We start from the raw sequence: 20340 nt of genomic DNA, 5'->3' as shown, positions 1-20340 counted from the left end.
TCTATCAGAAGAGATTCTTTTTTGTACATATAAAAATGCATTTATTTGCCTTTTCCGTAAGCTCCCTGGGTACCCATCAGAGACGGTCCCCTACAGCAGAACCTCACCTGAGGTGACTTTTCTGGAATAGGCTCATTCTGCAGGGCTTGAAGGGCTTTCATTGCAGCATTGTGCCTGGCAGCTTGTCGAGTCTTTCCTTCCCCGAAAAATTCATTATTCCCTACGGTCAGCTGAACATAAAAGATCTTCGGCATTGGGCAATGATACCTAAAATAAGAAAATATTAGTATCAGTTCAATAAAATCACTCTATAATCATTAATATGATCCGCCTTGTTTCAAATGATACCAACCATATACTGTACTGTACCCTCTTATTAACCCTAATTAAGTTTTAACCTCACAAACGTATAAAAGGATAAAATGTGAGTCCATCTGTCTATAGATAATCAAGAGTGTATACTGATCTTTGATCTCCATGAAAAACACATTATAGAAAACAACATGAAACACAACATTATAAAACTTATTTAATTATATCACAAAAACTTCCTGGAGAGAAGTTTTTCGGACAGATTGACGGAAGGGAGGCAAACCATCTGGTGGTGAACGACGCGGAGCCACAGAGGCTGGAAACAACGCACAAGCCCATCTGGGTGACAACACGCAGGTCACCATGCTTTTAGCAGAAGATAACAAATATGACTAGAATGGGAGAAGCAGAGAGATGGAGTTACTGGTCCAAAGTAATACACACTTTGCAAAGTAATAAGGAGATTAGATTCTACATAAGAAAGAACAGGGAGTTTAAGCCAACTCTTAAGTAGAAAGTATAATAAAAAAATGTTTCAAGGTAAACGTTTTAGCAGGTTTGTACTTAAGGAGACTGAGGTAAAGAAAGCATGAGTAGAAAGCTGCAATGATGCAGACATGAGGGAATAAAAGAGGCTGTAAGAAGAAAGAACAAACCCAGAAGAAATTAAGAAGGAAAAACGAGGAGGATATACAATAAAATCCATGAATTCAACAGTTATGTATGGAACATCTTCTATCCGTATGTGACAGGGGAACATGACAATGAACAAACACAAACATTGTAGTAGAGAAAGCAGACAATAAATGAGATAAATGTGTAGAACATCTACTGTGTTAGAGACCCCATTAAAGTAAAAGAGGGAAAGTTCAGAAGTGGCAGGGAGGTGGGTTTTAGACAGGACGCCCAGGGAGGGGTACATCACTGAGAAGGCTGGGGCTGTGGAAGGCCTTCAGTAAGTGAGGAGGGAAAGCATACAGGTCGTCTGGACTGTGTGACTGAAGCAGAGAAAACAGCAAGTGCAAAGGTCCTGGGGCAGCAGCAGGCCGCGCACGTTCAAGTGATTCAGAGGGTGCCCATAGTTTAGTTGAGGGAGTGAGGGAAGGAGAGCCAGGAGATGAGAAGAGATGGCCAGAGTCCCTTAGGGCCTTCCTGAGAAATCACAGTAAGGATCTGACTTTTACCCTGAGAGAAATGGCCGTCACCAGAGGGTATTGAGCAGAGAGGTGGTGACATGATCTGACTACTACATGGAGAACAGACTGCAGCAATGATGGCAGAACCCAGGACATCTATCAGGAGGTTACTGCACTAACACACACCAGGGGCAAGCAACAGTGGCCTGAACCAGAGTGGCAGCAGTGGGAGTGACGAGTAGTGGATTCTGGATGAATTTCAAAAGAAGAGGGATAGGGTTTACCCAAGAACTGGCGATGGAAGATGAGAGAGGAGTCAAGGATGACCCCAGAATTTCTGACCTGGGCAGCTGGAAGATGGAGTTCTGTATACTGAGCTGGTGGAGACTGCTAAAGAATGGGTGTGTCAGGGCTAGATATGAGCAGCTCTGGTTTGGAGATGTTACATTATTAGGCCTGTCAGACGTCAAACGGACAGTTGGATTTATGAGTCTGGACTCCAGGAAAGGGTTCAAGGTAGAAATCAAATTTGGGAATCATTAATATATAGATGGGATTTAAAGCTACAAGACAGAAGTATGAGCTCTGTGAGGGACAGAGGGGAGGAAAACCTGAAAGCCTTGCTCCTCCTGGAGGAGCGAGGGGTCAACTGTGTCACATTCTACTCACGCGTCAAGTAAAACGATGGCTGAGAACCATCACCACTGAGTTGGGCAATTTAGCAAAACTAATAGGATCGATTTTGATGGAATGGTGGATTTATAATTGTAATGCTTAAAATTAAGTAAAAAAAAAATCACTCCAGTGCTAAAAAACATCTGTTTCCAAGCAAAAGGAAGTCTAGTTGACAGCCTACTAAGTTTTAGATGATTATTGGACATCCAAGTAGCGGTGGTCTATATTCAACCTGAGATAAACTAAACAGAGCCCATCGTATAAGAATTCACCGGGCAGATGGGACTAATCAGTGAAGGTTTACTAAAGGTGAGGGCTGGAAATGTAGATCGGTACTGAAGATGCAGATTTGGGGGGCTGTAATTGAAACCATGCAACTGGGTAAGTACCTGGAAAGGGGAAGCAAAGGAACCAAGAAACAGAGCCTAAGGCTGGGCTCTGATTAGTTCCCATGATCAAAAGGCAGGGGAAATAATAGACGGCAGTGAAGGAGATGAAAGAGGGTCAGAGTCAGAAAAGAAATTACAACACAACGTCAGGGAAAGCGACAATCAAAGGTAGTGGAGAAATCCAGAGTATTAAAAAAAGAAAGAAAGAAAGAAGCTGTTTTAAATTCTTAAGAGTCAATTTTCTTGGCACACAGTTTTCTATTAATTTGTTTTAAGATAAAGTATTTTAAATGTGTTTTTATTATATGTCATATGTTCTCATTTTTATTGGCAAATATAAAAAAGTTAAAGGAAGAAACGAATAGCTTATAGTAAAAGACTATAGCTTATGCAGAGACTAAGAAGCATTAAAAATCAACAATTTTTTTTTTTTTTGCTGTTTGGTTACAGTAACTGTGTGCTGAAATGCGCAGTCTCCAATTACCTATTTCATTTTAGATCCCTTTAATGCAGAAATTTGGACAGACTAATATGAAGAATGCAGGTTCTCTTTACTTTGTGTCCCAAAAGATTCCTTTTTCCCACCTCCACAGACCTCCACACCCATCTTCCACTGGTTCCACTACAAAACCTTCACACAGACAACCTGAAATCCGAAATGGACTCCTGGGAGCGCACATGGCCAGTTTTCCCCATAGAGCAAATGTTTACAATTAATTATGCACTTCTGAAAATAGAGGTCCACAACGGGAATGCCGACAGACCTTTAACTGCAATGGAGGGACTGGGCGCCACTGTAATCACTCAGGCCTGCTGACAATTACAAAACTCATTTCGGTTTGCCACAGAGACAAACAAAATTTCTGTTCATTATAACTTTACTGGAACATGATGTCATAGCACATAACCATACTGAAACAATCTGCTGATTTTTCTAACCAAAATATTAATTGTGCACTAAAGAGCCCTTGGGGCCTCTTCCTTTTTTGGCCATCAACTATGGCTCCATGCTCGTGTGCGTGCATGGGGATACATATGTATATATAAACTATGCCACATAAATATCAGAGGGAACATTAGGTATGTTGTGTTCTTAACCATTCTAGCACTAACAACAGGAAATGCCGAGGCCAGACGCCTGACTTGATTCATTCCAGTTTGACCCCATCCTCTTACTGAACAATGTTCCGTAATGATCTGCCCCACGTAATCTGAATACCTTCTATGTCCCATCTCCTCATATCATGACGACAATGAAGATTAACCAGAGCACTCTCGCTAACCGCACCCAGATTCAATTATAGAGAGACGGTGAGAAGGTTTTGTGTTAGGTCCTGGTCTCTAAATACCTATTTCCTCTGGTAAAGAAACGCTCTAAGTTTATTAACTTTAAAGGTTGATATGTTGTATTTAATGGAGCTCCTACGGCTATTTTTATTCATTTCAAACATTAAGCTCATTTTCGGTAAAGCACGTATAGTAAGTGATGCACCGATTTCTACAAAGTAGTGTATATTCAGCTCATCTTACATTTGCTATTCTGGAATAATTTTTCTTAATTAGAATTTGGTGGTCAATGCTTAGATCCCTAGAGTGACTACTGTTAAAAGACCCAGGAAAACCTTGCCAAGTGCAATCCCACTTTTATTAGAATCTTTCGTGCTTGTCAAAAATGCAGATTCCTGGGCTCTAAGCCTGATGTGCTGCATCATTTCCTGGGATGGAAGCGACTCTTCACTCCGATTTCCCTGGAGGGAGAGGGGAGATCTGCACAGTGAGTCCAACAGCCACTGCTCCGTGACGGCACCACAGCCTACAATACGGCTGATGCAACCTGACGACTGCGTCCAACTCCACGAAGGACCACGTGCAGTCCTTCCTTCAAGCACCACGAGGAGGGTGCTTCTATCTCCTTCTCGTGTAATCCTCACGGCAGCCTGGTGACACAGCTGTCCCTATGGTCACTTTGAGAGGTAACACACCTCCCCAAAAGAGTGGCTAGGAGTCAAACTTCAGTCTGCCTAACTTCAGAGCTCAGAAAACTCTTCAGGAGTTTCCTAAACATCTGCTTTCTCCTCTTCTATTTTTGCTCGTATTTGCTATTAAATTGGCTGCATGTATGTCCTTGGCAGGCCAGAGAACCTAATGCAAGAGTTCTTTCTAAACCTAAGGCCCACTACTAGACTTCAGAGGTGTTTTACTGAATAGCCCCTGAAACAAACGGTACTCCACGATGAAACTTTGTGTTTTTACAGTATGGCACGTCAAGCAGGACCAAAAATACAGTAGACCCAACTAAGTGACCTACTGAGAGTGAAAGTGAGACTAGTCGGTATCACGCATACACCGCCTAAACTTTAAATATTATAAAAGCTGCTTGCAAGGCCTGTTCTCCCCATACCTTTTGGCCCTCTGTCTGCAAAAAATAAACAAACAAATACAGTTTCAAATAAAATAAAAGTTTCCTTTTCTTTGGATCCCCCAAAAGTCTTTAGATTTGGCCTATTTTCAAAAGTCGATACAAAAAACAAAGAAATGAAGTATACTTGGTTCCTTTGAATTAATACTTGGCATTCTTGACTCAGTTTTGTTTTGTTTTTGAAGAAAGGGAAAGATTTTACATTCTTATACTCATGTAAGTATTCTTCTGAGAATATAAGCATTATTCTTATATTTGATTGTCGGTTATAACAACTTTCTACACCGTATGCTTTGCCATCTCCCCTAAAGTTACTTCATTAATGCCGTTTTTATAGACTCATTTTGTATTATCTTTGTAAACTAGAATCCACGTATCCTCCCTCCCATTCTGTGACCGCCTTATTCTCTAACATCTCCACTTTCCTAAGTATCACTTTTACAAGGTGAGAAAGACATTTTCCAAATAACATTAGAACTTTTAAAAAGTTGAAAAATAATTGCCTCATTTTATTTGATAGCATTATTCATAAATCTCAACACAGCTTAAGTGTTCATATCTCTTCTACAGGTTTATGTCTTAAAAATATATGAATATGTTATCTTCTAATCTAATAAGGAGAGGCTCTGGGTTTATGTGTTTATTTCTAACATTGACTTAAAACAGAAATGTCACTTAATCTTTCTATCTCAGTTTACTTATCTGTAAAATATTTGCAGAATCTATGTTTAAAGAACTCTAAATGCCAAAACTTAGAATTCAAATGACATGTTGATTATTTTGACTCTTTGCACACTTTTTGGCACTGCTAAGCATTCTTTTTCTTGCTATAGAAAAATAATAGGTTTTATCAGAAAGCTATAAAATAGTCCTTGGCATATTGTCAAGCTTGTATGCATATAAAATGTCTAGATAGGAGAGGGGTCTTTCTCTATTCACATCTATAAATTCTGAAAATATATCTTTTATGAGATCTGAATGTTAAGTCTCGAGGAATTTCAAAAATTAGCACCTATGAGAAAAGATTCACAGGGCAGCTGAAGAAAAGCTCTAAAAGAGTTGTAAGGATCTTGTGTTTGTAGAATTATTATATTTAAAATGCCTCGGGGAAAACACACAAAGATGTGCACTAAAAGATTGGATGGGGTGTTTTGAAGTGATGGAATTACAAATGATGTTTTCTTTCAGAATTTCAAATTTTAAAAAACAATACGGTTTACTGGCGCATAAACAGAGGAAAATATTTAATTGAAGCAGGTCTAGTCCCTGTCCAAACAAATAACGGTAAATCTGTGTCCAAAGTATAAATTTGATAGACACGTGGAATGACTTGTGGAATACAGAATAAGAGCCACAAGAGGAAATCAATTATACTGGGACGCTGATGCTAGAATCCACAACAGGATCACGGAAAGCAGAGCATGTTATCAACGAGCCTGATTTTGTAAACACACAGTCACCAACCCCAACCCCACACTTGGATCCAGTGTAAACCTATTCTCGACGTTTCCCTAAATGGATATCCAAATAAATCATCAGCATCATCATCACCATGGTTACAGCAAAAACATAAAGCACTCACTATGTGCCAGGCCCTACTCCAAGCACTTGACGTACTATTCTCAGTCAGTCATCAGAACCTCAACTTGAGTTTACACATTAGAAACAGAGATGTGAACTAGCTTGCCCAAAGCCACCCCGCTTGTACCAGCATTTGGACCCTCGGTAGGGTAATGGTAATGTCTTTACCGAGGAGAATGCTGGGGGCCCTAGGAAGGCCCTCCTAGAAGTCCAGGAGACTGATTTGCTCTACTCGCTCTCATTCTGTGTCTCCTCTCCTAACCCATCCTTCTGGAGCCCGTGCTTACACTCTGACGTTCCCATTAAGGAATTGCAAATCAAAACCACCATGACATACCACTTCACATCCACTAGGCTGGCTATAATCAAACAAACAAACACAGAAAACAAGCATTGGCAAGGATGGAGAGAAACCAGAATTCTTGCACATTTTGGTGGAAACGTAAAAATGGTGCACCCACTATGGAAAACTTTGGCAGTTCCTCAAAATTAAAGAATTACCATTTGACCCAGCAATTCCACTTCTGGATATATAAACCCAAGAGAAATTAAAACAGGTGTTGAAACAAAACAAAAGTATATACAAATGTTCACAGCAGCATTATTCATAATAGCCACACAAAAAAAATGGAAATAATCCAAAGGTCCATCAACTGATAAAGAATCGATAAAGAAAATGTATTATCTAGCCATACAAATGAATGAAGTACTGACACGTGCTATAGTGGGGGTGAACTTTGAAAACATATGCTGACTGAAAGCCAGACACAAAAAAGCTACATATTGCATGATTCCATTCCGATGAAATGTCCGGAACAGGCAAATCCATAGAGACAGATAGTAGACTGCGGTTGCCAGGGGCTCGGAAGAGGGGGGATGGGGGTAATGGTTCTGGGGTTTCTTTTGGAAGTGATGGAAATGTTCTGAAATTAGATACTGGTGATGGTTGCACAACATTGTGAATGTAGTAGACGCCACGCAATCGAACACTTTAAAATGGCTAAAATGGTGAATTTTATGTTACGTGAAATATATTTTTTTTTAACGTTGCTGCTCCCTAGGGTTCAATCTTCTGTTTCTCACAGCAAGGCTATCTTCCTACGTGATCTCACCTAGGCCTAGTTACGTTCTTGGCAGACTCCCAGAAATTAGCCGACCAAATTGGAGTGGGGAGGGACTAAGAAGCACCCCTCTCTTAGGCACTCTAGGAAGTAAATGACCAGGTCTTCTTCCTGCCCTTAATTGCTTGCCCGGGGGAGTTTGTGAATTCAGTTATTAAATCCACAAATATTTATTAAGGGCCTAATTCATGTGAGGAAAAAGTGTTCCGAGCAAGTGGCAGCAGTGCAAAGGCCCTGGGGAGGTAACATATTGGGCATTTTTTTGTGAAAAAAGTTGTGTTCTTATACCTGGAAAAGCAGTACGTCAAGGGGTGAGAAGTAGGAAACTAGGGATGAGAAGGAGCCAGGCAGCAAATCAGAATTTAATTCCACATATAATGGGAGCCACTGGAGGGTTTTAAACGGAAAGTTACATGCTCTGATTGCTGCTGTTTGCCCAAAGAGAGGCAAGGGGAGAGCCGTGGTCGGGCCACTGCACAGTCTAGGCAAGTCACCTCTGAAGATACAAGACGGAACTGACGAGAATAATACAGTCGGGTTGCAGGCAGTGCGCAGTCTATTTAAGGATGGTGGCCATTATTTCAGGATGGAACCAGTCTGCATAGCTGTGTTTGGCTGTAGCTTCCTGGGTACAGAGTTACGGTTTTGTCAAGCATCAGTGACCAATCAAGCTGAGGGGCACTCGAGAATGCCGGAATTAAGTGACTACAGGGCTGGTGAGAAATGAACGCTCAACTCCAGCGAAGCGCCGCCCCGCAGAAGGGCTGCGACCGTCCTGGAGGTTCCGTGCAAGGCTTCCCGGACGCACAGGTCCCAGGGGACACCACCCTCCTTCCCGGCCCTGCCACGTGCCTCTGAGCTGGACAGACTGCACGCAACGGAGCAGCCACGCGTGCCTCCTGTGCGGGGGGTGACAAGCAGAGGGCGATGGAAGCATCTCCCCTTTGTAACTGAGAAGAAGGGTCCATGGCAGAGCGACACGCCAGTGTCTCAGGCAGGCAAATGGCACTGCAGACAGCGGGGCTCCGTGGGGCAGCATTTCTCGGACAGCAGCAGGGCCTCCTGGTGGGGTCTGGGGACATCGGTTAAAACGCAGATTCAAGGCTGGTGGGAAGGGGACGCTGGATGGAGTCGGATTCCCAGGAATCTGCGTTATTACCAAACAGCCTCGGTGATTGTTATGCGTGCTAAACACGCACTGGAGCGCCTCCTACAGGGGTCTTCTTTCCTGCCCTTGTTTGTGAATATGAAGGCGTTTGGAGTCTTCAATATTCACTTTGTACCTGGCTGCCTCTAATATGCTTTCAGTTGATTCTCTGGCAATTTTCCAGATGAACAATCGTATAGAAGTTGCAGAAAGATGATAATTTTTCCTATTTCTTTCCACATTTTATTCTTTTGATTTCCCCTCATTGTGTTGGTACAAAAGTAATCGTGGTTTAAAAGGTTAAAAAAATACGTGCAAAAACCGCAATTACTTTTGCACCAACTTAATCACTAGCAGTTGATACCGGACCTTCTTGCCTTGTTTCTTACTTTAATGGTAAACTCGTGTGTACTCAGTAAGTATAATGCTGCCGATGGGATGGGATGGGATGGGATGGGATCGGGGAGAGTATATGTCTGTGCATCTGTAGAGTATATAGTTTATAATGTTAAGTATTCAATTAGTCAAAATCTATTGAGTTTTCAAAGTCAAGAATCGGCTTTTAATGTATTTTTAGCATCTGTGTAGATAGTTAACAATTTTTACTTTTTCATCTCTTAATAAGGTAAGTTTTATTTAACATATTTTCTATTAGTGAAACAATTTTACATTCCTGGAATAAATCCCACTTGGCTATGGTGGTTGTTCTTTCAATGTATTGCCAAAATCTGTTTGCCAATATTTCAATTAGGATTTTTCCATTGATAGTCTATAAATAATATCGATCTGAGGCCCTACGCTTTCTTGTTATTTTAAACTAGCATTGTTGAGCTAGACATCAAAGTTATATTTGATTGCTCAAAATAATTTGTTTCCTATTTTTCAAAGGCTCAATAAAATCTCTGTGAAACCATTCTGACCAGGGGCTTTGCTTCAGGGGAGTGGAGGAAGTGGTGCTACTTGACTACGTATCTATCCTTTTACTTCTGCAGCCATTAGGTCTTTGAGGTCAGTTTTAGTCATTTGTATTTTCCTACAAAATCACCCAGTTCATCCAGGTTCTGAAGTCTGAAACCGTTTTTCGTGAGTTGCACAAAGTAGTCCTTTATGAGAATTTCCATTTCCTGTGCATCTATAGGTTTCCCTCATTATCAGACCACATTTTGCGTATTAGTGCTTTCAACTCACATTGGCTTACTTTGATTAGAGTACATATATTTATGTTTTATTGGTTCTTCCTAAGAACAAGATATCGGACTCTGCATGTTTTTCCCTATTATTCTTCTGCTTTCTACTTAATCTATTTCTGCATTCATTTTCCTTCGTCAGACTTATTTTGTTATTCCTCTTCTAACTTCTTGTGTGGGATATGTAACGAATTTTCATGGTATCTATTTATGTGTGTGTATACGTATATATATTTGAATTTGTTAATGAATTTGACTTCTCATAAGCTTCATGTTGTCTGCAGTTATGTTTTCAAGAGGGAAATGCACTATATTAGGATATGATGGTCTTATTTAAGAGGATCCTCAAAAGCTCCTCAATATTTTTGGTAATAAGACTCCCTTTTTAGTGAACTAGCATGTGTATTCTATGAAATGCACCTTGAGGTAAGCTGCTTTAGGTAGTACCCCTGCCTTAGTTAAGAGTCTATGCATTCTCCAGGTTACTTGTTTAATTCATCCGCTAAAAGTTTTTTATCTTGAATTTAATAAAGATACATCACATTTTAAGAAACACAATTAAAAATGTTTGTCAAGTACTTTTACAAACTTAAAGTAAATAAACAGTGAGGGAGAATGTGAACAGAAGAAAAGCTCTTTAGATTTACACTAAGATCAGCTGGCTTTAAGTTCCAACTGCTGGAACTTAGACGTATGAGTACTGGCTAAGAGGACTTCCTTTCTCTAAGACTCGTGGGTAATAGGAACGATTTTTACCTGTAACAACTTTCTCAACCTTATTCAAGTGGCATACCAGAAAGAAGAGACTGCATTTTTCATGAACTATCATAGTGTATCTGTGTCTTTACTCAGGGACAATTTTCAAATACATATATATGGTGTGCCTGTGCATTGGAAGTACATGTTGCACTTTAAACACGTTGATAAACTGTTTTAGAGAAATACAACTTTAAGTGGTTAATATGTATTTACTAAACACTGTGTGCTAGGTTTAACAAAATTATGGAAAATATGGCTTATTTTTTCCTTGAGTTCTAAGAAGATTCTCATTATTCAATTCTATCATCAGGCCATGTTTGGTGAAAGGCTGTCTGAGAATGTTCTTTGAAAACCACTCATGTAAAGACTCTCATGTCCTTTCCAGCACCAAAATGGTTCCTGAAACTGGTTCTAGAAAATATTTTAAATGCTTCTGTTTCCTCATTATCTTCAGCCCAAAAGTATATGCTTTTGAGATGTTTAAGTTTAAAAAGAAAAAATACACACAAATCAGATTATATTTTCAGAAGAGGTTTCACACCCTTTTTGGATAAATTAAGTTTGTAATGTCTAGAATAAGAGAATCAAGTGGATGATTGTATTTGCACTGAAATCTTCCAAGAGCTTTAGAAATTGTTTGCTTTGTTACAATGTCCAACCCAGACATCTCCTCCAGTGCCTCTGCTGATCAGAATTAACTATCAACTTTGGATGCTTGCCCACTTCAAATACTCCCCAAAGTAACATAGAGACATTACATCAGTGGTATTACAGAAAGATTAATGTGCTTTGTTTGGAGATGCAAACGGTAATCAGACTTATTGCATACTTCTAGTATTTTGATTTTTTAACCCGAATCTAAGGGAATCTAGTTGTACATTTGCATACAGTTTAATGATAACAATAATATGTAGTTAACAGATATTCACTGGAATATAAAAAATTTACTTGGCATTTTCCCAGCTAATTGTTTTTACAGCTTGACTTCACTTATGCATTAGCTACATTCATAAAAAGGTTTACATAAAGCAAATATTTTCATACTAAATCCCATTTTCCCACTGTTGCCCAATATTAAAACTTCAGTTGTATTTCTATAGGAAAATGTTGGCGTCAACACATCATAAAAATTACAGTTAAACTTCTAAACATGTATGCCAAGGAATAGGTACACTTAATTATTTTACAAACTATGTTTTATCCTCTCATCTGCAATAAGCATGAATCAAATGGATAATCAATTTGTTTCATAGTCCCACAATCATTAGAAAGACATGTATGTTTTTTTTAAAATGCAGGGTGTTTTTTGTGCCTTCATAGAAACTGAAACTAGAAATAGAATTGTTTAACTATGTTGTCAGATGCAGGCAATGCAAGTAGTCTCGGGTTACTGGTACCATTCAAGGGTCTTAGAAATGTCTCCTTTGGCGTCACGATCCCCACCAGGTGATTTACTGGAATTGCACAGATCCTCTGGAGCAGTACCATCGTCTGACTCAACGTCTACTTTTCAAAGAAATGGCAAAAAGAACTTGCTGAACTCCCTGGATCTTGTCACAGTGTAAAGTGTGAAAAGCACCTTTCTGCTAAAACAGAGTACCTGAAACTTTTCGAAAACTCTCTTACTAGGTTTAAGGTGACGCTAAGCAATGTAATTCCTAGTCATTTTAAATTAATTTTCTGGCGCAAATCCTCAGGGGAGTGCTACGTGGAACGCAGTGATCTCTGCCGCCCTCTTCCTGTGTTCCTGCAGGTAACCCAGGTGCACGTCCCATCAATAAATGGGTATGAATTGCGTCTCACTCCAGGATGTACTAAGCTGAGAATCACCAAATCCTGTTAATCTGTGCCATGTACCCTGAAGCAAAAACATGGCAACAAATAAGTCAGACAATCCTGGGAAAGATAAAGTACTGCTTGCTGTTCAGTCTGACTACACTCAGGGCTCTGAAAGGCTCACAGGTCGGACCGCTGGTTGTGATGGTTTGTTCCTATTCGTAAGACGGACAAGAGATTGCGTTTTTGTCGTACTGCGAATTCTCTGCTGTGGGCAAAACAGCTTTTGAGAACATTCTTATACAAGTCCGTCATACTCTAATATTCCCAAAGAGCAGATGTTGATGAGTTAGCCTGGTGTCGCAGGAAAAGCATGGGCTTTGAAGACACAGGATCCTAGGGTGGAGAGCCAGGTCGGCCTTTCCCTGGCCGTGTCAGCCTGGGTAAATTCCACCCAGTGCCAGGTCATCGTAGGAAAGCACAGCAGGTTGCCTGCCTTCTTTCTTGGCAACTACCCCACGTCCTTCTTAGACATTCCATGGTGCTGCTGCGAGGTTTCAGCGCCTCTGGCACTGTTTGTTACAACCTGGGGACCACGCCACTAGCTGCTCATGGAGTCTGCTTGCAGGGGCCAGGACAGGGCTGCAGTGCGCTGGCTGATCTCCAGCCTTCCGTTTCATACAGGAAAGCTGGCACTCGGTTCATCCGTCATTGAGGAACCTCAATGTACTTCCAAACATCAGGCAGTGTGCAAAAGACACACTGCTAAGTTCAGATATCATAAAAACCACTAAATAAACCGTCAGAAGAATTTAACATACCAGAATGAATAATGTTACTTTTATTACCTTTTTTGTCTTTGTCTTATGTCTTAAAGGACACTCATTTACATGTTTGGGGTTATATTCTATCTTTCTAGACTGCTCTGTGACCTGTCAGTCAAGCACAGTGTAGGAGCCCAGTGACTCATTTATCTTTGAAGAAATGCATCTTGACCAGAGAATGTGAGAATGTCAACAAATAATAAGGAAAGAAAGAAAGCAAGTGGGTCAAGGTTCTGATAACTGAAGCCAAGAAAAAGCCTGGGAAATTAGTGAATGATAAGCTCCCAGGAAATTCGAACTGAGAAAGGCAGTAAGCCATGATGAAAATAATACCTTAGATAATTAAATATATAGTCCAAACATTACTGCCTAAGAGAGAATCACTAACGAGTAGAAGTTGCTCATTTTCATCTCAATAAGAGAGAGAAGGGCTGAGAAAGAGAGAGAAAAAGCATGAAAGCAAACAAGGATGAAAAATACAGGATGTTATTCGGTGTGATACTAAGATTATTTTATTACATTAGAAATACAAACTATTGCAACTCAGCATAAAGAACTTGTTTGGATTTAGGAAAGATCAGAACATAAGACAGGTTTATTTTTGTTTTAAAATGGGATATATTGACAGCTAGGAAGCTCAAGGCAGTAAAAACTCTTGTGCTTTTATTGATTTGGAGAAAGCCTTCCAATATGTCAAGCAAAATCAATAAGTCATGGAAACTCAGTGTGTTAAGGTTCCAGAAATATTGGAGGAAGCAACATGGAGAATTGTGAAAAACTGATAATCCACATGGGACTAAAGGAAGACTGTATCTTGAGCAAATTTTACTTACGATACGTTTTGTTATCCTGCTGAAACATCTACTCAAGAGAACCAAAGGCAGGCTTGCAAATAAGACTATACAGTCTTATCTGCAGAGGATGTCACTGCTTGTGAGACGAGGAAAATCCACAATGTAATCAGAGATTGTAAGACTTGGAACGACAATGCAGGAGGCTGATCACGACTGACAAGGGCTTGACCACACACCCTCCCTCAGGAAGCCAATCACCCCAAACGTGCCCGAGAAATTCTGCCCGGAAACCGAACACTCCAGAGCTGGTGAACTTACGACGAAGTCAACCAGATGAAAAGCTAACTCTATAATCTCAGCTGTCATTTGACTCTTGTTATATCAAAATGTCATTCTAATAAATCAAAATAAGTATTCTCTTCCTTCTCAAATTAAGGACAAGAGTCCCCTGCAAACCCGTACTAGGCCATATAATTTCATCAATAAAGTACAAAGTGTAGACTCAGTGATTCACATATGTCCCCGGGCTGGTGTTCTCGGAAGCTGTAAGTAAGGACTGATTTCTGCTCCGACACAGGGAAAGGGAGTCTCGTTCACTGTAATCCTAGCATCTTGTATGTGATATGATTACCTAACACTCACAAGGAGTCCAATAAATATTTGTTACCTGCAGAAGTGGTCACAGCTAACAGACTGAGCAGTTTACTGGATGCCAGCATTGTATGCAGTAAGTCAGCTGATCCTTACAACAGCCCCGTGAGGTAAATACAATTGTGATTTCCATTCTACAGCTGAGGGAACCAAGAACAGAGGCTAAGGAACTGGCCTACAGAAAGCCAGGTTCAAAGGGAGACCAGCTCCACAGCCCCCCTTAGGCGCAACAGGGCACAAGTACGGTCCTCACCGCGTGGGAGCGCGTGGCTGGAAAGGAGCGGGGAAACGGGGCTAGCAAGGGCCAGGCTCTGAGCTGTGTGAAGTCGGCCGATCTGCTGCAGGAGGGTGAACTGGGAACAAAAGGCTGCAGGTGGGACCCGGCTGGGGAAGTGCTAGGAACGGGTGCACTGGGGGGACGGCGGGCTCTCCAGGTCGCTCTTGACATTGGGCATGAATGACCACTGTGACCTGAAGGCAGTTTCAGGATACACTGCTGGGATCACACTAGGTCTGCGGTTTTCATCCTTAGCTATACTTGAAATCACCTGATGTACAAATCAGCAAGCAAGAGACAAATCAACAGAAAAATAAGCAAAGGTTATAAACTCACAATTCACAGACAAGGAAATACAAATGACTTTCACACATACGAGGAGACACTCAACTTCATTCGTGAAGGAATGCACATTAAAATGCCAAAGAGGTATCATTTTTCACCAAATTACATCAGCGAAAACCCCAAAAGATTCAACACAGCCTCATCTCTAGTCTGGATTTTTGTAATAACCTCCTAACCGTTCTCTTGGTCACCAAAGTGCTCCTTCTGAAAGGTCACTCAGATCCTGTCACTGTTTTACTCAAGAGCCCTGCAACCGCCCTACCTTTTCAGGGGCTGCCCTCTTGCTTCTCCCCCAGACACCCTCAGATCTCACGCCCCTCCAGTTTAGCCCTTGCTCAAGTCTCACCTTCTCAACAGACCTCCCGATGTAAAACTGCAACCTTCATGCCTTCACTCTGCTCTCCTTTTTCATTTATCCATGAAGCATCCTTTCACTTCATCATCTTCTATAAAACACACCTATTATACTCATTTTTTATGGTCTGTCTCCCGCAGTTAGAATGTAAACTTCAACAGGGCAGGAACTTGATTTTATTTCTTGAATATTTGTCTATTTTATGTATTGCTGTAACCAGAGTACCTATAAGAAATGTCTCACATAGCTAAAATGTATGTACAAAGATATACACTGCAACATTGTTACAGCAATACATTCCAAACTGAATGTCCACGAATAAAGAATGGGTTAAATAAATTATACAGCAATCACACAGTGGAATACCAAACAGTTCTTAAAATAAATAAAGCAGCAGTCCTGTTTCCAGTATGGCCAAGTGCACTCTCCTGCAGCAAATTATAATCTGAACAACAACAAAAAACCAATCATCTGTGCTGAGGTCTTAAATACATCTATAGGTTTCTAGAATCTTTATACTAAAATTACAAAAATGATGCAGCTCCTTATATCTTGATATAGAATGATCTTTAAGGTATATTTCAAATAAAAAAATTCAGAATATTGTTACAGAATGATACTCTCTTAAAGTAAATATACACATAGCCAGAGAACGTCCTGAAAGGACATACACAAAACTGGCAAGGGCAGACTGGGTGCTAGAATGCAGGGGTGGTACAATGTTTACATTAACGTGCCAATTAAAAAAACCTTGTAATACATGAAATACAAAAAAATCCAAAAATACACACAAAAATTGAAAAGTAAAAGCTCTGAGAAGTCCTACAATAAGAAAACGTTTAAACTTTCCTTCATTCAGCATTTCCCAAACCTATATGACTAAAGGAAACAGACACCCCTCCTTTTTTCAAATAACAACTATTCTAACGCAAGAGAAAGTCGTACTGCAGGTACATTTTTTTTTCCCAAAAATCAATTTTTGATTAATTGAGCCAACTGAAAACAGTAAGAAGACTACTTGGGTCATTTGAAATACTGTTTTTTAAAAAGATTTAGTCCATCACAGTAACTTCAAATATAACTACAATGTCACTGGTTGCATCCACTAAATGTCTAGACAATATTTTCCAAGATATTCTTTAGTGCAGTCATCATCCAGTGTCTTATTTATTTCACAGTCTCTTCACTGGGCATCTCTGACATTGCTAAATGAAATTAACCATCTCTGAAAACACAAACATACAAATGGTTTCCATGAGAAAATGCCACGATATATGTTTTAATTCCTAAAGATTGATATGAATTATAACCCTTACTTTGGTGCAAAAAAACAAAAAACAAATAACATTCCAAACTCTTTTTACTTAGTTTAACTGATGTTAGATTGTATCCATCTTGGTGTTACAGTTTAATACAGAAAATCATTCTATATTACAATGATACGTGAATTTTACTAGTTCCTTTGGTTTTGGGGGTCCTTTGGGTTTTTTGTGTCTGTATCTGTGAGGAGAGCATATTAAATTTACTATATTCCTTGGACCAAAAATAACATGGGCAGTTTACTTTAACAAAAACAAGGGAAGGCAGAATACAACTGAAAAATAGCTTTTCTGTATTTTACTCAATTTATCTTTGTACCTACATCAACAAAGGAATAAGACCACAATTTATGAATGCTCAGAAATTCTTTAATCATGGAGACTGTGTATAACGTTTCTATGCTCTTTGAAGGAAGGACTGATACTTTTCACTTGTGCTAGCAAGGAGACTGCATTATGAGAAGATCTGGGAGAGGACGGAGATGATAAGACGTAAGACATGGAAGCCGACAACATCCAGCTAGTTTTCTTCTTCATAAATGAAGGGTTAGTAGGGAGGTGTTGATGAGCTGTACTTGGTACCTATTCTCTACAACCCTCTCAGATGACTCAGGATGAAGACGAGTATATCACAACTGAACCAAAAAACTATATTGAAAACGACGTGTTTGAGCACCTTAGAGGTATCTACATATTTCAAGCTGCTTCTTCAAAACTTCATGTTTTACATACCTCTGAACAAGACACCGTAATTGCATTATTCTTGCTCTGGTTTGATATTACTTTTACTTCTCCCAAACCACAAAATTTACAAAAAGAAATAAATTCATCTGCTAATGTGTTCATGTATTTGGAAACAAAAACGAAATCAACCCTCTTAATAGCCATGAAGAGAGCTACCAAATAGAACACATAATAAAAACTTAAAATTAGCAGCATTCGAATCAAAGAAGTGAAGTATTCTAAGAATATTTACTCCAGTTGAGTTAGGGGGAAAAAGTCGATTATTCATTCATTGGGCCAACTAAATCTAATAAGAATAGCATTCTGCTGCTTATATGATCATTTGAAATAACTTTATTAAAAAGACTTAGTCTATCAAAGTCAACTTCAAATATAACCATTTTTCACATAAATCCAGTCCATGAGGAAAAATATAAAATCATTCCAAATTTCTGTGTATTCTACCATAAACTACTTTCCAAATCCAAGGGCTTCCAATCACAATATATGACATTATATACTGTTAACTGGTCAATAGGAAAAAAGTAGAAAATTAATTGACGTTAAAATAAAACTTACACGTCTTCTACCAGGAAAAAAGAGAAGAACAGACCGAGCAGGGACAAATAAGTCAAGATTATTAGAAGACATTTATTTAGAGATCGGTTACATGTAAAACATAGTTCCCTATATTCCACATACTTAGTCCTACCAAATAAACCCATAAACTCTACTGCTCATTAATCTAGATCAGGGGTCAGCAAACTTTTTCTGAAAAGCGCAGGCTTTCAGGCCATAGGGTTTCTGCCACACCTATTCAACACTGCCACTGCATGTAGTGTCACAGCATCTAGAGACGGTACATAAATGAATGAGTGGAGCTGTGCGCCAATAAACTTTTTATGGCCACTGAAATCTGAATTTCGTATCATTTTCACCCATCACAAAATGGTACTCTTCTGTTGATTTTTTTTCAATAATTTTTAAAAGTACAGCCTTAGATTGTGGACCTTACAAAACCAGGCAGCAGGCTGGATCTGGCCCGTCAGCTACAGTTTGCCAACCCCTGATCTAGAAATACATGAAAAACAGGTACCATGTTACCCCGAAAATAAGACCTAACTGGAAAATAAGCCCTAGCATGATTTTTCAGGATGACATCCCCTGAACATAAGCCCTAATGCATCTTTTGGAGCAAAAATTAATATAAGACCCGGTCTTATTTTCGGGGAAACATGGTACTAGTAATACTTTCCAAACATTCTTTTTTATAATAGAATATAAATACTGTTGCATTTTTACTATACCATTCTTTTTCCAATATATTAAGTTCTAAAACAGCATTATCTGCCAAAATAACAACTTAACCGAAACTAAGAAAGTTAAAATGAAGTATTCTTAATATTTCAAAGCCACAAAAAAGAGAGGTCATAAAACAGAAAAATGTGATTTTGTTACACATTCTTAGGTCGTAAATTTCACATGGAATTAAATTTGTTCTATATAATATTTGCCCATTGAACTCTAATGGATTTATTAGTTATACTTATGCCAAATTTAGAATTTCATTCACCCCACATGTAAAATAGTATTACAATGTGGCCACAGAATTCTGGCCTTTTCATACTTAATGCTGTTCTACATGGTAAAACTGAAACATCTTAGAAAATCACAGGACAGTCACGGAAACTGTACTGTAGCTGCAGCTTACCTTTAACTAGTTGTTAAGATCTTGAACAAATCGCATAAGCCAGCATTTCCTAAAGTTTGTTCTGCATCCATACGTGATTCATTAACGTAACAGGGTCCATGGCCAAAGGACATGGGAAATGCTATACGTTATAGACATTTCTAGATTTATAACGTACATAAGCATATCATGAGTTCTGAGAAGTCCTGCAGCAAAGAAATCCTTTGGTTTAATGTTACTCTCCAAACTTACTCAATTCCTTTTTCTGTACAGTACTTATTAACATCCCCAAAAAACTAAAATTCCTCAAAACACACTTTGGAAAATTTTCTCATCAGTAGGGATCAGATAAATATCCCTTCAGTCTCTAAGTTTTAAAGTACTGTGAGACTATGTCTAAGTAGAAAATTTGTGAAAGCTGTTCCAGCATTAAATTCAGGTTTACAAACCTGAACCTCTGGGCCAAACACACTCACCTATAGTCCTACATACGCTCCAACCCTCCTCTCTCAGAGCACTGATCTTTCTACTGAAATCATCTCTCTAATCTCCTAGACTCAGCTCCTTAAGTCAGAGACAGAATAACGTGTTCCCATCCTTGTTTCTTCAACACATAGCAGAGTACTTGGATCATTACAGTTTTTTTTTTTTTTGCTTTTGTCTTTGTTTTTATTCTAACAGTCTCCTAACCGATGTACCCATAACTACTCTTACCCTTCTCCTACTGCGTCTCTATGCAAATGTGGTCACGTTTCCTGCTCCCTAAAATACCTGCATCTCCCACGTAAGAGAAAGACCAGGTTTCTAGGGTAGGCCTGGAGGATCCAGTCTTTGCCCGCCCTCTGCAGCTTCATCTCCTA

The 20340-nt window shown here is 39.4% G+C and overlaps 1 protein-coding gene across 1 annotated transcript in view; it reads right to left on the bottom strand.

The window, feature by feature from the left end:
- STAU2 (staufen double-stranded RNA binding protein 2) overlaps positions 1-20340 on the bottom strand; it is a 227899-nt gene that overhangs the window by 155238 nt on the left and 52321 nt on the right. Inside the window, 1 exon segment of the mRNA XM_033125843.1 lies at positions 108-267. Coding sequence (XP_032981734.1) covers positions 108-267 — 160 coding nt within the window.

This window comes from Rhinolophus ferrumequinum, chromosome 14 (genome assembly GCF_004115265.2).
Source record: "Rhinolophus ferrumequinum isolate MPI-CBG mRhiFer1 chromosome 14, mRhiFer1_v1.p, whole genome shotgun sequence".
Taxonomy (NCBI): domain Eukaryota; kingdom Metazoa; phylum Chordata; class Mammalia; order Chiroptera; family Rhinolophidae; genus Rhinolophus; species Rhinolophus ferrumequinum.
The sequence above is the reverse complement of the archived record's forward strand: the minus strand, read 5'-3'. Positions and strand labels throughout refer to the sequence as shown.